The 21,324-nt window shown below is 54.1% G+C and overlaps 1 protein-coding gene across 8 annotated transcripts in view; it reads right to left on the reverse strand.

Moving 5' to 3' along the window:
- SLC12A7 (solute carrier family 12 member 7) overlaps positions 1-21,324 on the reverse strand; it is a 114,150-nt gene that overhangs the window by 7,150 nt on the left and 85,676 nt on the right. For 5 of the 8 annotated variants that reach the window (XM_049860001.1, XM_049859994.1, XM_049860018.1 and 2 more), the window contains 13 exons: positions 20,455-20,512; positions 19,440-19,614; positions 18,623-18,741; positions 18,332-18,430; positions 17,520-17,639; positions 16,120-16,224; positions 14,911-15,079; positions 11,831-12,026; positions 11,443-11,612; positions 10,469-10,600; positions 3,921-4,028; positions 1,495-1,673; positions 809-823 (listed from right to left, as the gene is read on the reverse strand). In XM_049860001.1, coding sequence (XP_049715958.1) covers positions 809-823; positions 1,495-1,673; positions 3,921-4,028; positions 10,469-10,600; positions 11,443-11,612; positions 11,831-12,026; positions 14,911-15,079; positions 16,120-16,224; positions 17,520-17,639; positions 18,332-18,430; positions 18,623-18,741; positions 19,440-19,614; positions 20,455-20,512 — 1,645 coding nt within the window. The remainder of the gene's footprint in view (positions 1-808; positions 824-1,494; positions 1,674-3,920; positions 4,029-10,468; positions 10,601-11,442; positions 11,613-11,830; positions 12,027-14,910; positions 15,080-16,119; positions 16,225-17,519; positions 17,640-18,331; positions 18,431-18,622; positions 18,742-19,439; positions 19,615-20,454; positions 20,513-21,324) is intronic. The other 3 variants (XM_049860042.1, XM_049860026.1, XM_049860010.1) reach the window with 1 other exon arrangement.

Raw genomic sequence — 21,324 nt, forward strand, 5'->3', positions numbered from 1 at the left:
CCCAGAAAGCAGAGAATCCAGGCACTCATTCCCAGACAGCCAGGTCTACGAGCCACGAGACAAGGAAGACATCTGCAAACATGGCGTGTCTGTGGAGAAGAGCTTACGAAACAGGCTCCTCTTTGTGTCCCTGCCCCGTGAGGGGCACAGCCCAGATTGGGGTAGTGGGGGAGACAAAGGGACAGAGACAGGGACAGGAACTGCCTCTAACAATGGCAGGGCCTCCCAGAGACACTCCCTCTTCCCTGCCCAGGCCTGGCACACGTGACCCCCTGGCCATGACTCCCCTCCTGGTGATCCCACTGACCAAGTGACTCCCCCAGCTGTGTGACCCCCTGGCTGTGACTCCCCCGGCCACAGACCTGCTGGCGCTGACCCCCACAAGGAGCTCAGACCCAAGCCACCTCCTGCTTGGGCCCAACCTCACAGGAATCCACACCTTTTCACAGAGTCTAAGAAAGCACAGTGTCCCAGAGGACAGGGCTTCGCAGGAGACGGTGGCACTGCCGAACCAGGCCTCGAGTCAGCTCAGAACGAGGCGTCCCCCAGGACTAAACGCTTCTGCTCTAAGGGGTGCGACGGATGGGCTAGCACACACAGAAGCGCAGGGGCCCCCCAGCAGAGGTGGATGCCAGGGTGTTCCGAGAACACTCTGGGTGGGGGGTGAGCACACGGCACACTGACACGGCAGCACGGTGGCGGGCGCTCCGCCAGGCTCACAGACATGCGCACACAGGCACACACACGCGGTCACAGGAAGCATGCAGGAGCAGGTAGGAGACAGGCACGGGAAAAGCGAGTGACTTACAGGTTTCCCCATTCACTAGGCGGGAGGAGAAAAGAACAGAGAGCATGTCACTGAGGAAGCACGTGGCATCTTGAACCACTGCGGGGTGCCCGCTGCCCTCTGTGACCCCGCAGGGGCCCCTCCGCACAGGCTCTCACCCACAGACTGAGGAAGCCCCCCAGCCCTCCCAGATATCCTGGCTAATGTGATGGCAGGTCTCTCGGGCCACCCCAGGGGGCGAGCCAAGAAGGTGTGTGATGCGTGATTGAGCGGGACCCCTGCAGCCTCGTCTACATGCCCCTGTGGGGTCCCTGGTGGTCTCCAGGTCCTTGACACCAAGTCAGCAGGGGATTGGGAAGCCTGCATAACCAGTGGTCCGCACTGAGTCCTACATCCACCTAGCAGCCCTAGGATCCTCAGTGCCACCATGTGGAGAGGGAACCAAGTCAACGAGGGGACGAGGAAGCCTGGAGTATTGGGGGTCAGTGCTGGGGCCCTATGTCCACCTACAGCCTGGCTCTCAAGATGGGACAGCATCTCACCATCAACTACTGTAGACTCACCAACAAAACAGAGGGGAACCACCTGGTGGGACCTGACCACTGCTGCCGGCTCTGGGGCCAGTGTGACCCAGGGTGCACGCCTGTGGCTCTCTAGGGGCGCGGGTGTGTCCATTAATCCCCCTATAACACCCAACCAGCACTCACGGCTTCAGGCTGAAGATGTCCTTGAAGCCCCCCACGCTAGCATCCTTGACCTTGTGCTTCTCGGACACTAGCTTCTCCTTGGTCCAGGTCATCTGCACCCTGTCTGGCGTGGGTGGGGCTTGGGTCTTGGCGGCCACCGCAGAGTGGGATGCTGTATTCCGGTCGTGAATGAGCTGGGCCTGGTAAGGACAAGCGGCCATGGGAGGGAGTCAATGCAGGCAGCACCCCCAAATTTAGCACACTGGCCCTTCCCCCCAACTACCTCCCTGTGCAGAAAGTGACAGGCCAGCAGGCGTGAGAGGCCGCTGGCTGCAGAGCCCAGGGCCCATCTGTGTCCTCCACCTGTTCCTGCTTCTCCTCACCCAGGTGCTCAGGAAAGAACACACAAGGCATTCCAGCTACAGAAAGCCCCAGGGAAAGGGCCCAGAGCCAGAAACGGTGTGAGCACCTGACACATCATCTCTCAAAGGTCTCTGCACTGGCAGCAGCAGGATCAACCTGCCACATAAAACCCAGGCCAGCCTGCCCACCGACCCATTCAGCCACTCACTCACCCACTCGTTCTACCTTACTCACGCACTCTCTCTCTCACTCACTCACTCACTCGTCTCACATTCTCTCTCACTCACCCACTTGTTCTACCTTGTCTCACTCTCTGTCTCACACTTTCCCTCCCTCTCACTCACTCTCTCTCTCTTTCTCACTCTCACACTCACTCTTACTCTCACTCACACTTACTCATTGTCTCACTCACACTCAGTCTCACTCTCACTCTCTCACTCTCACTCACACTCATTGTCTCACACTCTCAGTCTCACTCACTCAGTCTCTCACTCTCACACTGTCTCACTCTCACTCATACTCATTTTCTCACACTCTCAGTCTCACTCTCACTCACAGTCTCTCACTCTCACACTCTTACTCTCACTCTCACTCACACTGTCTCTCACTCTCACACACACTCACTCATTGTCTCACAGTCTCAGTCTCTCACTCTCACTCACTCTCAGTCTCTCACTCTCACACTCTTACTCTCACTCTCACACTCACTGTCACTCACAGTCTCTCACTCTCACTCACTCTCTCACTCATTCACTGCTCATTCATTCACTCATTCCCTGAGCAGGAGGCAAGCCCATGTTGGGGGTGCAGTAAGCGCCATGGAGAGCACAAACATCTGGGAGGGGGCCGGTGGGCATTATACAGGCAACAAGGAAGCTGAATGCAGGGAGGGCGGGATCCCGTCAATGAGAGTCAGAGGGGGAGAGGTAGTGGGTACTCTGGCCACCATCGTCCCTCCTGGAAGGCACTGCCCCCATCCCCTGCACCCGCAGGGCAGCAGCCTCACTAGCACTCTCTGCTACTGACAGTGGCAGCGTGAGGTCCAGACCAAAGTGTCCTCGTGATCCTCTATACGACAGACCCCACCTGCACTCACTGCTTCCAACGATGTCTCCGCCTCCTGCACTGTGTGGGTGCAGGTGTCTCCCTCCCCTGCACCTTTCTCCTGCTCGTTCTTGAGTACATCGGAGGGTCTGCAGACTTCTCCCCCCTGCCCCCGGTACCTCTCATTCTTGGACAAACTGTACATGGTGTACACTGGGGGTCTGCAGGTGTTCTTGCCCTGCCACACCTTTCATTCTTAGACACCCTATACATGGTGCACACTGGGGGTCTGCAGGCCCCCCCACACCTCTCCTTCTTAGACACCCTGGACATGGTGCACACTGGGGGTCTGCAGGTGTCCCTCCCCACACTTCTTCTTAGACACCCTGTACATGATGCACACCGGGGGTCTGCAGCCCCCCACCTCCCCTTCTTAGACACCCTGTACATGGTGCACACTGGGGGTCTGCAGGCCCCCCCCACCTCTCCTTCTTAGACACCCTGTACATGGTGCACACTGGGGATCTGCAGGTGACCCTCCCCACACTTCTCGTTCTTAGACACCCTGTACATGGTGCACACTGGGGGTCTACAGGCCCCCCCCACTTCTCGTTCTTAGACACCCTGTACATGGTGCACACTGGGGGTCTACAGGCCCCCCCACACCTCTCCTTCTTAGACACCCTGTACATGGTGCACACTGGGAGTGTGTAGCCCCCCCGCCCAACACCTCTCCTTCTTAGGCACGCTGTACATGGTGCATGCACACTGGGGGTCTGCAGGCCCCCCCACCTCTCCTTCTTAGACACCCTGGACATGGTACACACTGGGGGTCTGCAGATGTCCCCCTCCCCCCACACCTCTCCTTAGACACCCTGGACATCTGCAGGTGTCCCCCCTCCCACACCTCTCCTTCTTAGACACCCTGGACATGGTGCACACTGGGCGTCTGCAAGTGTCCCCCTCCCCCCACACCTCTCCTTCTTAGACATCCTGGACATGGTGCACACTGGGCGTCTGCAGGCGTCCTCCCCCCACACCTCTCGTTCCCGTTCGTTCTTGGACAGCTGCATCTGTTTCAGCATCTGGGACCTCTGCTCCATCATCAGCGTCTTTTCGTAGGTGAACGCAGAAATGTCGTTTTCAACCTAGAATGTTCCAAAGCAGAGAAGTGAACATCACATTTCCCGTTCCATTCCTGTAAGGCCCTGGACAATATGAAGTATCCATGTGACCCTGGGGGCTTCTCCAGCCTTGCCCCTGCCTGTGAGTCTTCCTCGGGGCCTTTCACAGCTCTCAGCACCAGGACCGCCCACCTGGGAGGGTAAGGAAGCGTAAACGAGTGTGTGTGGAACACACAGAGGCGTGACAGTGTGGTGTGTGTAGGAGGGCAAGAGTGTGCATGTGGGAGTGTGTGAGTGAGCATGTGGGTGTGTGTGGGAGGTAAAAGTGTGTGAGAGTGAATACATGAGTGAGTGTGGGAACGCCAAAGTGTGAGCATGACCCCACTTTGGTGAGTGGCATTTGGGGTCTTCAACACTAGCAAGCGGCCATCTAAGATGCATCAATTGGTCTCAACCCACTTGGAGCAAAGGAGAATGAAGAACACCAAAGACACAAGGAAAACATGAGCCTAAGAGACAGAAAGAGCCACATAAACCAGAGACTCCATCAGCCTGAGACCAGGAGAGCTAGGTGGTGCCCAACTACCACCAATGACTGCCCTGACAGGGAACACAAGAGAGGATCCCTGATGGAGCAGGAGGACCGTGGGACGCAGATCCCAAATTCTCGTAAAAAGACCAGACTTAACGGTCTGACTGAGACTAGAGGGACCCCGGAGGTCATGGTTTCTGGACTCTCTGTTAGCCCGAGACTGGAACCATTCCCAAAGCCAGCTCTTCAGACAGGGATTGGACTGGACTATAAGACAGAAAATGATACTGATGAGGAGTGAGCTTCTTGGCTCAAGTAGACACATGAGAGGAGATGAGAAGGCAGAGCGGGACAGGAGCTGGCTGAATCGATTGGGAATACAGGGTGGAGAGGAGGAGTGTGCTGTCAAATTGTAGGGAGAGCAACTAGGCTCACATAACAATGTGTGTATAAGTTTTTGTATGAGACTGACTTTATTCGTAAACTTTCACTTAAAACACAATAAATAAAAGAAGTGTGAGCATATGTGTGAGTAAGTGCAGGTGTGTCTAGGAGGGTAAGAGCAAGTGAGTGAGCATGTGGGTGCGAATGTGTGAGTAGATGTGTGTGAGCGGGTGTGTAAGCATGTGTGAGAATGTGAGTGTGAGCATGTGTGTGGGCAAATGTGAGTGTGGTTGAGAGTGTATGGTACTGAATAAAGAATGTAAGTATCTGTGTGTGTGTTGGAGGGTGTGGGCGTGTGTGTGAGCATGTGGGTGGGCAAACATCGGACTAAGGGAGCAACAAGCACAACTAAACACACTCTGCTCCCCGCCCAGGTCATCCTCCCCAGAACCCACAGACAGTAACTCACAGATGCCCCTTGAGGAGAAAACACTCTGACTGTGGACTGTGATGGACCGTGAGCTAACCCAGCAAAAGAATATGGAAGGAACACACAGAGTCACTGTATATTTTTTGGCCAACATTCAACCACTTCAGGAGGTAGCATATGATTAGGAGCGGATAGTACTGAAGGAAGAAGTCCAAGCCACGCTGAAGGCATTGGCGAAAAACAAGCATCCAGGAATTGATGGAATACCAATTGAAATGCTTCAACAAACAGATGTAATGCTGAAAGTGCTTACTCAGCTAAGTCCAGAAATTTGGAAGACAACTGCCTGACCAACCAACTGGAAGAGATCCATATTCATGCCCATGCCAAAGAAAGGTGATCCAACAGAATGCAGAAATTATCGAACAATATCATTACTATCACACGCAAGTAAAATTCTGCTGAATAATTTAAAAACAGCTGTAGCCATACATCAACAGAACATACAACTTCCAGAAGTTCAAGCTGGATTTGGAATGAGACATGGAATGAGGGATACCATTGCTGATGTCAGATGGATCTTGGCCAAAAGCAGAGAATACTAGAAAGATGTTTACCTATGTTTTATCAATTATGTGAAGGCATTCGGCTCTGTGGATCATAACAAATTATGGATAACGGTGAGAAGGATGGGAATTCTAGAACATTGTGCTCATGCAGAACTTGTACATGGATCAAGAGGCAGTTGTTCAGACAGAACAAGGGGATATTGCACGATTTGAAATTAGAAAAGGTGTGCATCAGAGTTGCATCCTTTCACCATACATATTCAATCGATCTGAGAAGCTGAACTATATGAACAATAACAGGGCATCAGAATTGGAGGAAGGCTTATTTAACAACCTGCGTTATGCAAATGACACAACCTTGATTGCTTTAAAGTGAAGAGGATTTGAAGCATTTACTGATGAAGATCAAAGACTATATAACCTTCAGTATGGATTGCACTTCAACATAAAGAAAACAAAAATCCTCACAACTGGACCAATGAGCAATATCATGATAAATGGAGAAAAGATTGAAGTCGTCAAGGATTCCATTTTACTTGGATCCACAATCAACACCCACGGAAGCAGGAGTCGAGAAATCAAAAGATGTATTACATTGGGCAAATCTGTTGCAAAAGAGCTCTTTAAAGTATTAAAAAGCAAAGATGTCACTTTGAGGACTAAGGTGCACCTGAGCCAAGCCATGGTATTTTCAATCACATCATATGCATGTGAAAGCTGGACAATGAAAAAGGAAGAGCGAAGACGAATTGATGCATTTGAACTGTGGTGTTGGCAAAGAATATTGAATATACCATGGACTGCCAGAAGAACTAACAAATCTGTCTTGGAGGAAGTACAGCCAATGTTCCTTAGAAGCGAGGATGGCGAGACTTCATCTTGCTTACTTTGGACGTGTCATCAGGAGGGACCCATCCCTGGAAAAGGACATCATGCTTTGTCATGGATTGAATTGTGTCCCCCAAAAATATGTGTCAACTTGGTTAGGCCACAATGCCCAGTATTATGTGGTTGTCCTCCGTTTTGTGATTGGTGTAATTTTCCTCTGTGTTGTAAATCCTAACCTGCCTGTGGTTAACGAGGCGAGATTAGATTACGTTGAAGAGAACTAGAGTGGGATGTAACATCCCTGATCCAATGTAAAGGGAGTTTCCCTGGGGTGTGGCCTGCACTACTTTTTATGGAGATTAAAAGGAAAGGGAGCAGGCAGTGGGGAATCCCACACTACAAAGAAAGCAGTGCTGGGAGCAGAGCGCATCCTTTGGACTCAGGGTTTCCTGCGTGGAAAAGCTCCTAGACCAGGGGAAGAAGGTGACAAGGACCTTCCTCCAGAGCCGACAGATGGAAAGCCTTTCCCTGGAGCTGATGCCCTGAATCTGGACTTCTAGCCCATTAGACTCTGAGAAAATAAATTTCTCTTTGTTAAAGCCATCCACTTGTGGTATTTCTGTCATAGCAGCACTAGATGAGTCAGACATGCTTGGTAAAGCAGAGGATCAGGGAAAAAGGGAGAGACTCTCAATGTGATGGACTGACACAGCGGCTGCACAACATGCTCAGACATACCTACAATTGTGCAGATGGTGCAAGGCCGAGCAATGATTTGTTCTGTTTTACTTAAGGTCACTATGAGTCAGAGTCGACCCGAGGACACCTAACAACACCACAATCCCATCATGTGAAGAAAAGGATATCCTCATTTCTAACACTTAAGGATGTCAGCCTTCCAAAACAACTTGAAACCCTTGTAGGCGCTCCCAGGGGCTCCAACTTTAGCGCCTTGGGCGTAAACCACCACTTATGAGCTGTGTTTGCTTCAGGCGTTCTGTTACCATGTTCACTAAATGTTCACTTACTCTTGCTTCCCTGCTACTCCTTATAAAACTTGCTCATTTTAAAGAAAAATCTTTCTTAGCAGAAAAAGGGTTTCCTGGCCTTTTGGGGCCAACACCTTCAGTTTGTTGCCCTCACTGTGGTTGTTTTAAACCCTGCTGGCCCAGAGCAACCCCTTCTCTTGTTCACTCACACTGATTTCTTATTGTCAAATTTTAACTTCCAACTGTTTGACTTTCCTGAAGTCATTTCATGCCTCTCCCTGCCCCTCACAGTCCAGTGCCCCCGCTCTCCACAGGGCTCTGATCCTCCTGCAGACTGGACTTTGGGCCACGTTAACACCCTGGCCGTGGCTCCCCTGACCACTGGAGCTGATGGCCAGGCCAGCCTTACCCGAGGACCAACACCCCAACAATGGGCAAGAGGGACAGGTGGAGCGAGGACCCCGCTGAAGGGCCCCAGTTCCACCTCCATTCAGGTCTGGTGTGAACCAGAAGGAAGACCCCCACTTGCTTCTCCCCGGGTGGGGTCTGATCTCATGGGGAAACCAGCTGGCACCCAAAGGCAGGGCTGTGCCAAGGGGTCAGCTCTCCTCCTGGGAGGAGATTTAATTCTGGCCCTAATGCCATGCATTTATTTCTCATTAGACCTACTTTACAACCCTTGAAATCAAGGAGAGCCATACATTTAGTCGCTTTATTGGCACCAACTATCAATGTGAAAAATTAAATAAGACCAGGGGCTTTGAAAGATAATAACATAATGACTATAAAATTGTGATACTGCCCCACAGCTCCCTGAAAATGTGGTCTTGCTGTTTGAGGCCCTTCCCTCAGTGGACGGCACGATTGCTTGCCATGTGATTTCTGCCTCCTTTGGAAGACGTGGTGCTGCGAAAAGCCCCTGAGCACTGGGGGGAAGGGCCAGTCATGCTGGTGGCTCCTTGCGTTGGACATGGGGCCGAGACATCTACGACACTTGTCTGCATCATGTCACCATTTCCAAAGTTATTTCTGCAACTTGGAAGTAATGTCACCAAGAAAATCATCAAAACCAACAATGTCCCCAGGGTGAGCTGCAGAGTGAGGCCCCCACAACCAGGAGCACGGGGGCAAATTTATAGTCTTCAAATGGCAAAGGTATGTCCCCTCAAGACACCAAACTCTAGGACCACAGAGGGACACAAAGCCCCCCAGGCAGAGCTCCCAGCGAACAAAGCTGGGACAATTTGAGCAACAAAATACCTAACATACAACCCAAGGTAGAAAATAAATACCCAGGAATCCATACTAATATATATAGGTAAACAGGGAGAAGAGACAAATCTGGCCTCTAGAAGGATTCCCGCCATCCACGTAGACACTGTCCCTCGCGGAGGTGGTGCTGACCCTCTCCCACCTCGAGCATGGGCTGCACTTGGTGACACTTCCACAGAGTGTGGGAAAGAAACGGAGTGAGTTCACAGCATCGACACCCCCTTAACCCCATGGGCACAGGTAGCACCAGCTGTGATGAGCTGATAGCCCTGATATGATGAGATGAGAAGGGAACCTACCCTCTGGGGTCTTCTTCCCACAAACCCACAATCCCAGTCTACCCCTACTATGGATTGAATGGGATCCCCAAAAAGATATCTTGAAGTCCTAACCCTTGTATCTGGGAAGGTGACCTTGTTTGGAGACAGGGTCTTTGAAGATGTTATCAGTTAACATGAGGTCACACTGGAGTAGGTGGGTCCTAATCCCATATGAGTGATGTCCTTATGAAAGAGACAAGACAGACAGACACATGGAGGAAAGACGGCCACGTGAGGATGGGTTTACTTTGCAGCTGCAAGCCCAGGAACACTGGGACCACCAGAAGCCGGGAAGGACAAGGAAGGATTTCCCCAAGGGCCATCTGAGAGAACCTGGCGCTGCATGGATTTCTGGCGTCCAGACTGAGACAATAAATTTCTGTTGTGTAATCCACCCAGTGTGCGGTGTTTTGTGATGGCGGCCCCAGGGAGCTAAGGCAACCCATGGGAAAAGCATCAGGCAAACCTAAACTGAGACATTCTGCAAAATTACCTGACCTCAAAACTGTCAAGGTCAACAAAAGAAGAGGAAGTCAGAGAAGCTGTCACAGCCAGGGGGCCTGAGGAGACAGCGTGGCCCCAGTGGGACCCTGGAGGGTGGACCTGGGGAGGCCGGGCGGTACACTGAGTCTCAGCGTGGTGGGCGGCTATGACTCAGGCTGGCCTCGGGTCATGACAAGCCTACCACAGTCACACACAGCGTCACCACTGGGGCGCTCTCGGTACTACCTCTCCGACTTTTCTATAAACCTAACACTTCCCAAACACACCCCCAAATCCACTGCCCTCAAGTTGATTCTGACTCATAGCAACCCTGTAGGATTTTCAAGGAGCAGCTGATGGATTTGAACTGTCAGCCTTTCAGATGGCAGCTGATCTCTTGACCACTGTGCCACCAGGGCTCCAAAATATGTCCCTGAGGGTGGGGTGGGGAATGGTTGAGCACTCGACTGCTAGCCAAAACACTGGCAGTTTGAACCCACCCAGTGGTAACTTGGAAGGCAGGCCTAGTGATTTGCTTCCGAAAGGTCATAGCCTGGAAAGCCTTACAGAGCAGTTCTACTCAGCACACGTGGGGTCGCCACAACACACCACTCACAAACATAAAGCGTTTTAGGAAGAAACCACCAGGGCTCTCACCATCTCGACCACCTCCACCTCGGCACTGATGCGTAGGTGGTATAGGAACATCTGTAAGTCCTTCTTCATCTGGATGCTGTTGTCGTCCACCTGGGCCACCGTGAAGATGCGCATGCGGCACTTCCTCCAAACCTGGGGGGAGGAGGGGCTGCAGCTGGTACCCTCAGGCCTCGGGCAGGCCCCCTCGGGCCTCGGGCAGGCCCCCCCGGCCTCGGGCAGGCCCCCTCGGGCCTCGGGCCTCGGGCAGGTCCCCCCGGCCTCGGGCCTCGGGCCTCGGGCAGGCCTCAGGCAGGCCCCCTGATGTGCAGACATGTGCCCGGGACAGCCTCCCCCTGTAAGTCACAAGAGAGCACCCTGACTCCTGCTCCCCTTTGCTTCCCACCCCACTGCCCCCTGCCAGCCCCTTGTGAGACTGATGTCCCCATATACACAGATGCCCCCATGTGACACAAATCCCGTGTGATACAGACCCATGTGACACAAACATGTCACAGGCTCCCCCATATGACAAACTCCCCATGTGACAGACCCCCTGTGATGCAGACTCTCCCCGCGTGACACAGACTCCCCCATGTGACAGACCCCCAGGTGACAGAATCCTCATGTGACAGATGCCCCCCATTTAAGACATCCCCTGTGTGACACAGACCCCCATGACACAAACCCCCCATGTGACTCAGACCCCAGTGTGACTCAGACCCTCATGTGACTCAGATCCCCCATGTGACCCCCGTGTGGCAGACCCCCATGTGGCAGACCCCCGTGTGACTCAGACCCTGTGTGACTCAGACCCCCATGTGAATCAGATCCCCCATGTGACCCCCATGTGACAGACCCGTGTGGCAGACCCCCATGTGGCAGACCCCCGTGTGACTCAGACCCCCGTGTGGCTGACCCCGTGTGGCTGACCCCGTGTGGCAGACCCAAGTGTGGCTGACCCCCGTATGGCTGACCCCCGTGTGGCTGACCCCCACCTTGTGCTGGTGCAGCAGGAAGGGCAGCAGCATGAGCATGCCCCCATCGTGCACGACCCACCACACGTCGATGTTCCCGTCACTGAAGCGCTCATGGTTCTGTGGGAACAGGTCCACATTCTTGGCCACCAGCAGGGCCTGGTGAGCTGCTGTTGTATCCCGGACAGTGTCTGTGGAGAGAGGGTGGCGCCGGCGTGTCACCAGGCAGACACAGCACAGTGCACGTAATGCACAAAGTCCTACAGAGCCCTCCCGGGGTGGGTGCTGAGGGTCCACCCACACCACCAGCCCCTCGCCACCCAGAGGGAGACGCACTGTAGGCTTTGTCCCTCAGGCTGCCCCCACCTCAGAACCCCATGCATCTGGACAGCCATAGGGCCTCACCCACCGACAAAGTTCTTCCAGGACAAGTGGTTGTCTGCTTGCTTCCAGGACTCGGGCCAGGCCATAAGCACTGTGTTGTGCTTCATGCCCCCGAGCCCAGCTGACTGGATCAGGTGTGATGTGCCGTCCCGCAGACTGGAGGACACCACCAGCTGGCAGAAGCCCTTGGTCTTCTCCACGCCCATCAGGGATCGGATGTTCTGTAGGAGACAGAGGGGGGTCAGCAGCGGGCACACGTCCTAGCACCCACCGCAAGGGGCCCAGGAGGCAGCATGGTGGAGCCACACACCATAGCCCATACCGAGAGTAAGGCAACCCAAAGATCCACAAAAAGCTGCAAGAGGTAATACAGGGTATTAGATCAACACACAGAAACCAGTTGTGTTTCTATACACCAGCAATGAATCACCTGAAAGGAAATTAGAAGACAATTCCATTTACACATCTAAAAGAATAAAATACTCAAATAAATTTAACCAGGGAAGTGAAAGACTTTTACATCAAAACCTGTAAAACATAGCTGAAACAAAATCAAAAGAGACCTAAACAAATGGAAAGACATTCTATGTTCCTGTTTGTTGTTAGATGCTGTCAAGTTGGCTACAACACATAGTGACATTATATACAACAGAAAGAAACGTTGCTTGGTCCTGTGCCATCTTCGTGATCATTGGTATCCTGGAGTCCACTGTGGCAACCACTGTCAATCTATCTCCTTGAGGGTTTGCCTTGTTTTCGTTGACCATCTACTTTACCAAACATGATGTCCTTTTCTAGAGATAAGTATTTCCTGATGACGTGTGCTTAGTCATCTACTGCTGCTATAACAGAATAGCACATGTGGATGGCTTTAACAAACAGAAGTTTATTCTCTCACAGTCTAGTAGGCTACAAATCCAAATTCAGGGTGCCAGCTCCAGGGGAAGGCTTCTTCTCTCTGTTGGCTCTGGAGGAAGGTCCTTGTCATCCATCTTCTCCTGGTCTAGGAGCTTCTCTGTGTAGGAACCCCAGGTCCAAAGGACATGCTCTGCTCCTGGCACTGCTTTCTTGGTGGTATGAGGTCCCCCCTCCTCTCTGCTCTCTTCCCTTTATCTCTTGTAATAGAAAAGGTAATGTAGGCCACACCCCAGGGAAACTCCCTTTACACTGGATCAGGGATGTGACCAGGGTAAGAGTGTTACATCTCACCCTAATCCTCTGTAACATAATCTAATCTTGCACCATTAACCACAGGCAGAGATTAGGATTTACAACACATAGGAAAATTACATCAATCACAAAATGGGAGGATGACCGCACAATACTGATAATCACGGCCTAACCAAGTTGACACATATTTTGGGGGGACACAATTCAATCCATAGCACATGTCGAAAGTAAGTAAGTCAAAGTCTCACCATCCTTGCTTCTAAGGAACATTCTGGCTGTACTTCCTCCAAGACTGATTTGTTCGTTCTTCTGGTGGTCCACATTATATTCAATATTCTTCACCAACACTACAACTTGAATGTATCAATTTTTCTTCTATCTTCCTTTTTTAATTGTACAGCTTTCACATGCATATGAGGTGACTAAAAATACCATGGCTTGGGTCAGGCACACCTTAGTCATTAAAGTGACATCTTAGAAGACTTACTGTTGTTAAGATGTCAATACTACTCAAAGCCACCTACCGATTCAACACAACCCTTATCAAAATTCCAATGGCCTTCTTTGCAGAAATGGAAAAGTCAATCCTCAAACTCATGAAATTGTAAGGGGCCCAAACAGCCAAAACAATCTTGAAAAAGAACAAAGTAGGAGGACTCACACTCCCTGATTTCAAAACTTTCTACAAAGCTACAATAATCAAAACAGTCTGGTACTGGTATAAAGATAGATATACAAATGAATGGAATAGTACTGAAAATTCAGAAGTAAAATCACATATCTAAGGTGCAATCGGTTTTTGATAAGGGGGCCAAATCCATCCAATGGGGAAAGAATGACCTCTTCAACAAATGGTGCTGAGACAACTGGATCTCCACATGGATCCCTACCTCACACCACAGACAAAAATTAACTAAAAATTGACCAATGGTCTAAATATAAGAGCTAAAACCATAACATACTCAGAAGAAAACATAGGGGATGAATTTTTATGACCTCGGATTAGGCAACGGCTTCTTAGTCTTGAGACCAAAAGCACAAGCAACAAAGAAAAAAGATAGACAAAGTGGTTTTCACCAAAATTAAAACCTTTTGTGCAATGGACATTATCAAGAATGTGAAAAGACAACTTACAGAGAAAGTATTTGAAAACCATAATATCCAGAATATACAAAGAACTCCTACAACTTAACAAGGAGACAGACAACGCAATCAAAAAACGGGTAGAGGACTTGAACAGATATTTCACCCAAGAAGAAATACAAATGGCCAACAAACTCGTGAAAACATGCTCAACAGCTTCAGTCACTGTCATCGTCCCTGTTAGGTGCCTTCGAGTGGTTCCAACTCATAGCACCCTGTGTACAGCAGAAGGGGACACTGCCTAGTCCTGCGCCACCGTCACAATTGTTGCTGTGTGCGGCTGCTGTGTCAGTCCATCTTGTCGAGGGTCTTCCTCTTTTTCGCTGATCCTCTACCAAGCATGATGTCCTGGGACTGGGCCCCCCATGACAGCATGTCTAAAGTCCGAGACACGAAGTCCCTCTGTTCTCGCTTGCAAAGAGCATTTTGGTGGTACATATTCCAGGCAGATTTGTTAGTTATTAGGAAAATGCAAACCAAAACCACAGTTAGATACCACCTCACCCTCACTAGGATGGCCATGATAAAAAAGCAGAAAATAAGTGTTAGCGAGAACGTAGAGAAATCAGAACCCTCATCCATTGCTGGTGGGGTTGTAAAATGGTGCAGCTACTTGAACGTGCTCAACATCAGTGAATCATATGCTTAAAAATGGTTAAGATCACAAACTTCAATATATATGTGTGCATGTTCTTGACACATTCAAGTTGGAAAGCATGTGAGTTTGACTCCCTTGTGCAAACCACATGGGAAAACGGCCCAGCTGCTCGCCCCCCACCTCCCCCCACTGACCTCCTCGGCACACTGGGCCTCAGCACGCTTGTCCAGGTAGGTGCCCTCCAACACAGAGCCCACAATCGTCAGGCCCTTGCCGGCCTTCAGCTGGGTGGTGAAGGAGAGCAACCGCGGGTGCTTCACGGCCTGCTCTGCATCCAGGTTCAGCATCACAAGCACCTGGGGCCTGCAAGATGGCATGGGGTGGTTAGGACGGAGCGGTCAGCACGGGACAGCCAGCACAGAGCGGTCAGCACAGGGCGGCCAGCACAGAGTGGTCAGCATGGAGCAGTCAGTATGTGGCAGCTAGCACGGAGCAGTCAGCATGGGGTGGCCAGCACAGAGCAGTCAGCACAGAGTGGTCAGCATGGAGCAGTCAGCATGGGGCGGTCAGCACAGGGCAGTCAGCACAGAGCAGTCAGCATGGGGTGGCCAGCACAGATTGGTCAGCATGGGGTGGCCAGCATGGGGCAGCCAGCACAGAGTGGTCAGCACAGGGCAGCCAGCACAGAGTAGTCAGCACGGGCCGGCACTGAGCGGTCAGCATGGGGACGGCCGGCATGGAGCAGTCAGCACAGGGCGGTCAGCATGGGGCAGCCAGCACAGAGTGATTAGCACAGGGCAGCCAGCAGTGGTCAGCATGGGGCAGCCAGCACAGAGTGGTCAGCACAGGGCAGCCAGCACAAAGAGGCTGGCATGGGGTGGTCTGCACAGGGTAGCCAGCATGAAGTGGTCAGCATGAGGGTAGTAAGGACAGGGTGGTCAGTATGGGCGGCATCATGCCTGCATGCTCGCAATGGTGGGCAGCCAGCATGGAGCTGTGCCCGGGGGAGCCTGTGCAGGTATAGCGGTGGCCCCAGCCATAGGGCATGTGGGCCTGGAGGCTATCTATGCAGTGGTCGGCCCACATGCAGTATCCACAGAGGATCCCGAATTTGCCCGCTCACCGGGAGGGCACTGCCCAGTTGGGGGGCTGGAACCTTGGGGCCGTGCCCTCTGCCAAGCTCCTGGTGCCAGGCCACTCAGACACTGGTCATGCTTGGACCCCTGACCATAAGGGGTAAAGAGTCCAGAGGAAGGGTGTGGGGCCAAGTTCCCCAAGCAGCTTCTTAATAAAACGTGCCGATGGCTTCTCCAACCAGAGGCCAATATCAGAAACTGCCATTTGCACATTTAAGGACACCAGTCGGGTCTTGGTCAACACAGGCACCCCGTGGCCACACTCACCTCCAGTTCTTAGTGTGGGGGGGGCCATGTTCCACACGGAGCAGTGCGTAGCGGGCAGCGTTCAGAGAAAGGCCCCGAATGCCATCGCCCCACTCCTTCTCTGCCCTGCAAGGGGAACATCAGCGAGCTCCCACCCCAGACAGGGCACAGACCCCCACACAGGCCGTGGAGCACCACACAGGACATGGAACACCACACAGGCTATAAAATACCACACCGGCCATGGAGCACCACACAGGCTACCAAACACCACACAGGCCATGGAGCACCACACAGGCCATGGAGCACCACACAGGCTACGAACCACCACACAGGATGCAGACCACCACACAGGTCCCAGACCCCCACACAGGACATGGAGCGCCACACAGTACATGGAACACCACACGGGCTACGAAACGCCACACAGGCCATGGAGCACCACACAGGCCATGGAACACCACACAGGCTACAGACCACCACACAGGCCATGGAACACCACACAGGACACCATGCAGGTCCCAGGCTGAGCTGGGTACTGCGGGTTTTCGTGATTTGTACATCAACACCTCCACAACAAGCTGTCTCATGGGTCTGTACCACTTCTGTGACAGCAGCACTTAAGTGACAGTGCCAGCAGGAATGGTGAGTCATGGGGTGGTGGGGACCACCCTGGCTGGGCTGGACAAGCCGCCTCCCCATCCCAGCCCCGCAACCCATGAGGACAGGGCTCAGGTGGGGCACCTTGCCCATGTCCAGCACTCCCTCCCCATTAGGACAGGGCTCGGCTGGGGAGCTCACTCTATCCCAGTGCCCCCACCCCCCACCTGTGAGGATGGGGCTGGCTGGGCAGCTCACCCCATCCCAGTGCCCCCACCTGTGACCATGGGGCTGACTGGGCAGCTCACCCCATCCCATTGCCCCCACCCGTGAGAACGGGGCTGACTAGGCATTCACCCCACCCCAGTGCCCCTGCCCCCCACCCGTGACCATGGGGCTGACTGGGCACTCACCCCACCCCAGTGCCCCCACCCCCCACCCGTGACCGTGGGGCTGACTGGGCACTCACCCCACCCCAGTGCCCCCACCCGTGACCATGGGGCCCACTGGGCAGCTCACCCCACCCCAGTGCCCCCACCCCCCACCTGTGACCGCGGGGCTGACTGGGCACTCACCCCACGCCAGTCCCCCATCCGTGACCATGGGGCCGGCTGGGCACTCACCCCACCCCAGTTCCCCCACCCGTGACCATGGGGCCGGCTGGGCACTCACCCCACCCCAGTGCCCCCACCCGTGACCGTGGGGCCAGCTGGGCAGCTCACCCCACCCCAGTGCCCCCACCCGTGACCGTGGGGCCGGCTGGGCAGCTCACCCCACCCCAGTGCCCCCACCCGTGACCGTGGGGCCGGCTGGGCACTCACCCGCGATACTCGATGTACTTGTAGATGAGGCCGGCGATGAGCATGGCACAGAGGGCGTAGTACCAGGAGCAGATGAACATCAGGGCGAGGCACAGGCTCATCCCCAGGAAAGAGAGTGTCCTGGCGGGGAAGTGCGTGATCCTGCTGCACCCCCACCCACCCCCTCCCAGGCTGTACCCGCAGCTGCCAAGGCGGGGACGAGATGAAGACCCCGAGAACACACCCACCCTGTCTGCCAGCTCTGAGCCGGCGCCACGGGCCTCTTCCATGCCTTTACCACTGCCGACCCAGGCTGCGGTCAAGACGGCCCCTGCCCTCCACCCCCACGCCATGTCTGTGCACACACCCCACAGTCCCCCCCACCCAGTGCCCACTCCTGAGAAGGGTCTCCAGGGACCATGAGACCAAGCTGCCCAGAGCACTGTTCCCTCCTGGTGGAACAACCTTGAGGGGGCTCTCCATGTCCGGTTTGAGCACCAGCATTTGTGGGCTCAGGGGCCAGGCAGACATTCACACCTGTGAGCCCCAGCCCTTGCTTCCCACAAGAACAGGCAGAACCTCCAGACAGTCTGTCTGGAAAGGACTCAAGGGTCACTGTCCTCTGCCCTCTTGCCCAGGACAAGTCCCCCAGACTCTGGGGTGGCATGTGACGTGTGATATGAGGGGCAGGTGTGCATGACAGGAGCCACCCAGGATGTCACCAGGGACTGCATGCCTCGCCCAGAGGTCACAGGTGTGTGTGTGTACCACGCCATCACTGGGGGTCGGGGCAGCCAAGCCCTGCGTCGTGCCCGCACCCAAGGCATCCATACCAGTGGTAGTACTTGAAGCGTGGACGCCAGTTGGGGGTACGTAGAAGGGTCTGCACGGCACAGGCCAGGTTCACGAACATGTAACACATGAGGAAGAACCTGGGGGCACAGATGTGCGTGAGCAGGGCGGGGCCCATGCCAGTACCAAAGGAGGGGTCCCAGACATGCTGGGTGGTCCTGCCCCTCCCCCTCCCTGGCCCAGCCACCTGCCCCTCCTGGCTGTCCCCAGGACCTGCACAACAATCTCCTCATCCCCCAGCCCCCAACCCGCACCCGGGCCCTCGCACTCACATGGACAGGATGGGCGCCACGCTGTCCAGTGAAGCAATGAGGATGCCAATCTCACAAATGAGGGCGGTCAGCAGCAGGGCCCAGGTGGGCTCCCCATTGGCCTTCCCATGGCCGAACACCTACAGAAGGCTGGGTGAGCCGGCACAGGCCGGGGCCATCCCAGAGAGCACAGGGGAAGCACCCCCGTCCAGGATGGGGACGAACGGCCAGTCAGGGTCACCCTCAAGACGTCATAACAACTTAAGACAGAAACCAATACTTCAAGAAAATGTGAGCTACAGGGTGACTTTTATAAAATAAAAGGCAGGAATGACCACCATACACACCACGACTTTACCCAGCCAGGGCTGGGAAGAGAGCCTGAAGCAGAGACCCCCGCATCTTCCCGATGGAGCAAAGCACAAGGGTGGTGGGGAGCTGTCCGGCACCACCCACCCTTTGCCTCGGTTTCCTTGACCACAAATGACAGTGGCTGCATAGGCTCACCACTGAGAGGTGACCCTGCTCGCCCTCCTTGCTCACTGCCCCAACCCCCTTCTCTATGGCCCAGCCCTGGCCCTGCTGGATTTGCATAGTGACAGCACCCCAGATGCTTCCAGTGCTTTCCAAACCAGCACCAGAGGTCGAGCGAGGGCCATCCTGTGGCTGTGGCAGGCAGAGGGGGCAGCTGAGATCTTATCCATTGTCTTCCCAGCCTGCTAATCAGGCCACACAGTGCAACCCTCCCAGACTGCACCCCACAGCCACCTCCGGGAAACCACCCCCTGATCCTCTGACCCTAGGTCCTCCTGGAGCCTGTCCCACAGCTCACACCCACCTGCAGGAAGGGGATGATACCGTCACGGGCAATGGCCTGCAGCAGGCGTGGGGCCCCCGTCAGGCTCTGCAGGCCGGCGCCACAGGTAGAGAAAAAGGAGCCGATGACAATGACCCAGGGCGACGGCCAGGCCAGCATGCCGATGACCAGCTTGCCCTGCAGGGCCTCCCCAAACCTGCAGGCAGGTGACAGGTGGTCAGTGACAGCAGGATCAGCAGGTCTGAGCACCGGGTTCGGCTGCGTGGACGCAGCTCCTCAGGGGGAACAAGGGTGCCACGCTGGCCCACAAGGGCTCTGCTGAGCAGCCCATCCCACAGCCACCAGGATGCTCCCCCCAGCCTCAACTACATAGCTGACCCAGCCCTCCATCCCAGGCAGTGCAAAGGCCGGCCCCACTGCAGTATGTGGCACCTTCCAGCCTTATTATGCCTCAGGGAGACTGGTGCCCAAGCCCTTGCGACCCCTTTAGAGGGGGGACCAGTCAGATACAACCCCTCTGTAACTCTCTAGAACCTTCCTGTCCCCTTTGAGCCCCTGCCTGCTCCCTACCCCACTCTGTGCCATCCTTGCCCACGGAGGTCTCAGTCTGTCTGCACAGAGTGAGGCCACCAGAGTGGTCAGCTTGGTGCCCTGCCTTGGTGTCCACTCACTGGGCAGGGGACACCAGAGATACCCCATCTGCCTCCAGTTCTCAGAGCAGGCAGGGCACCAGAGGCAGAGCAGAGACCCTGGGACCCCACCCTGACTGGGGCCAGGAGGGGGGCGCAAGGAAGGGTACAGGATGGAGACCCCACCCTGCCACCCAGTGCCCTGCACACAGACCCCTCAGCACCTTCTAAAGGGCACACAGTGGGCCAAGGAAACATCGGATTTGCCTCCGGGGGACAGGAAGGGTCATGCTGGGATTTAAAATGGAAAAGGCAGTCCTGTCCTGGGATGTAACCACAAAGAAAAGGTGGGGAGGGGGGAATACACACCCTCATCAAGGGTTTCTAGAAGGTGGAAATGGACATACTTATCTCGCAGGACCACGCCTTCAATGCACGCCCCAAACAGCACTACACAGGACAGGTCTGGGCTCTCGTGAAGGAAGGAAGGAGACACTGTCTGTGGGTGTACAGGGGGTCACAGAGCACACAGACCCCCCACCCCGGTGCACTGCACGTCCTGTCCCAGGATGCCATGCTCACTGTCTGTCCTGATCCACAGAACAGGACCTGTGGTGTGGCCATAGTGAGGACAAGGCAGGACAGACAGACCACCATTTCCAAGGAAGCGAGTGCCACAGGGAAATGCAAACACCAGTGACCCTGTGTGATGTAACCAATTGTGACCGTGTGCATGTGTGTGCGTGAGTGTGCGTGTGTATAAAACCAAAATCTAAACTCTGCCATTAGTTCTGACTCATGACGGCCCCATGTGTTACAGGGTAGAATTGCCCCACAGGGTTTTCTTGGCTGTGATCCTCATGCAATCAGGTCGCCAGGCCTTCCTTCCACGGAGCCGCTCCGCTGGGTGGCTTAGATCCATCAACCCTCACGTTAGCAGATGAGTGGAAACCACCCAGGGACACAGATACACATACGTTATACAGAACATGCAGCTATGTTCTACACATAACATGATTATCTATTACATGTCATAACGTGGTGTGCCCCTGCCCTCCTGTCCCAGGATGAGTCTCTCAGACTCCAGGCTGGCAGGTTGTACACACATATATGCAGTAAAACCTGCGAAAGCCGGAACCTATCAGAAAAGGAAAACACAAATATTTTCCAGTAAAATTACTGTTAGAAAAGTGGTAAGACTACACCCTGTCAAAGGCAGAGCACTTGAGAGATACTGAAAAGCAAAGCAGTCCCGACGAGTTCCAGCTCTCACAGGT

The sequence above is a fragment of the Elephas maximus genome, chromosome 2, assembly GCF_024166365.1.
Source record: "Elephas maximus indicus isolate mEleMax1 chromosome 2, mEleMax1 primary haplotype, whole genome shotgun sequence".
Lineage (NCBI taxonomy): Eukaryota > Metazoa > Chordata > Mammalia > Proboscidea > Elephantidae > Elephas > Elephas maximus.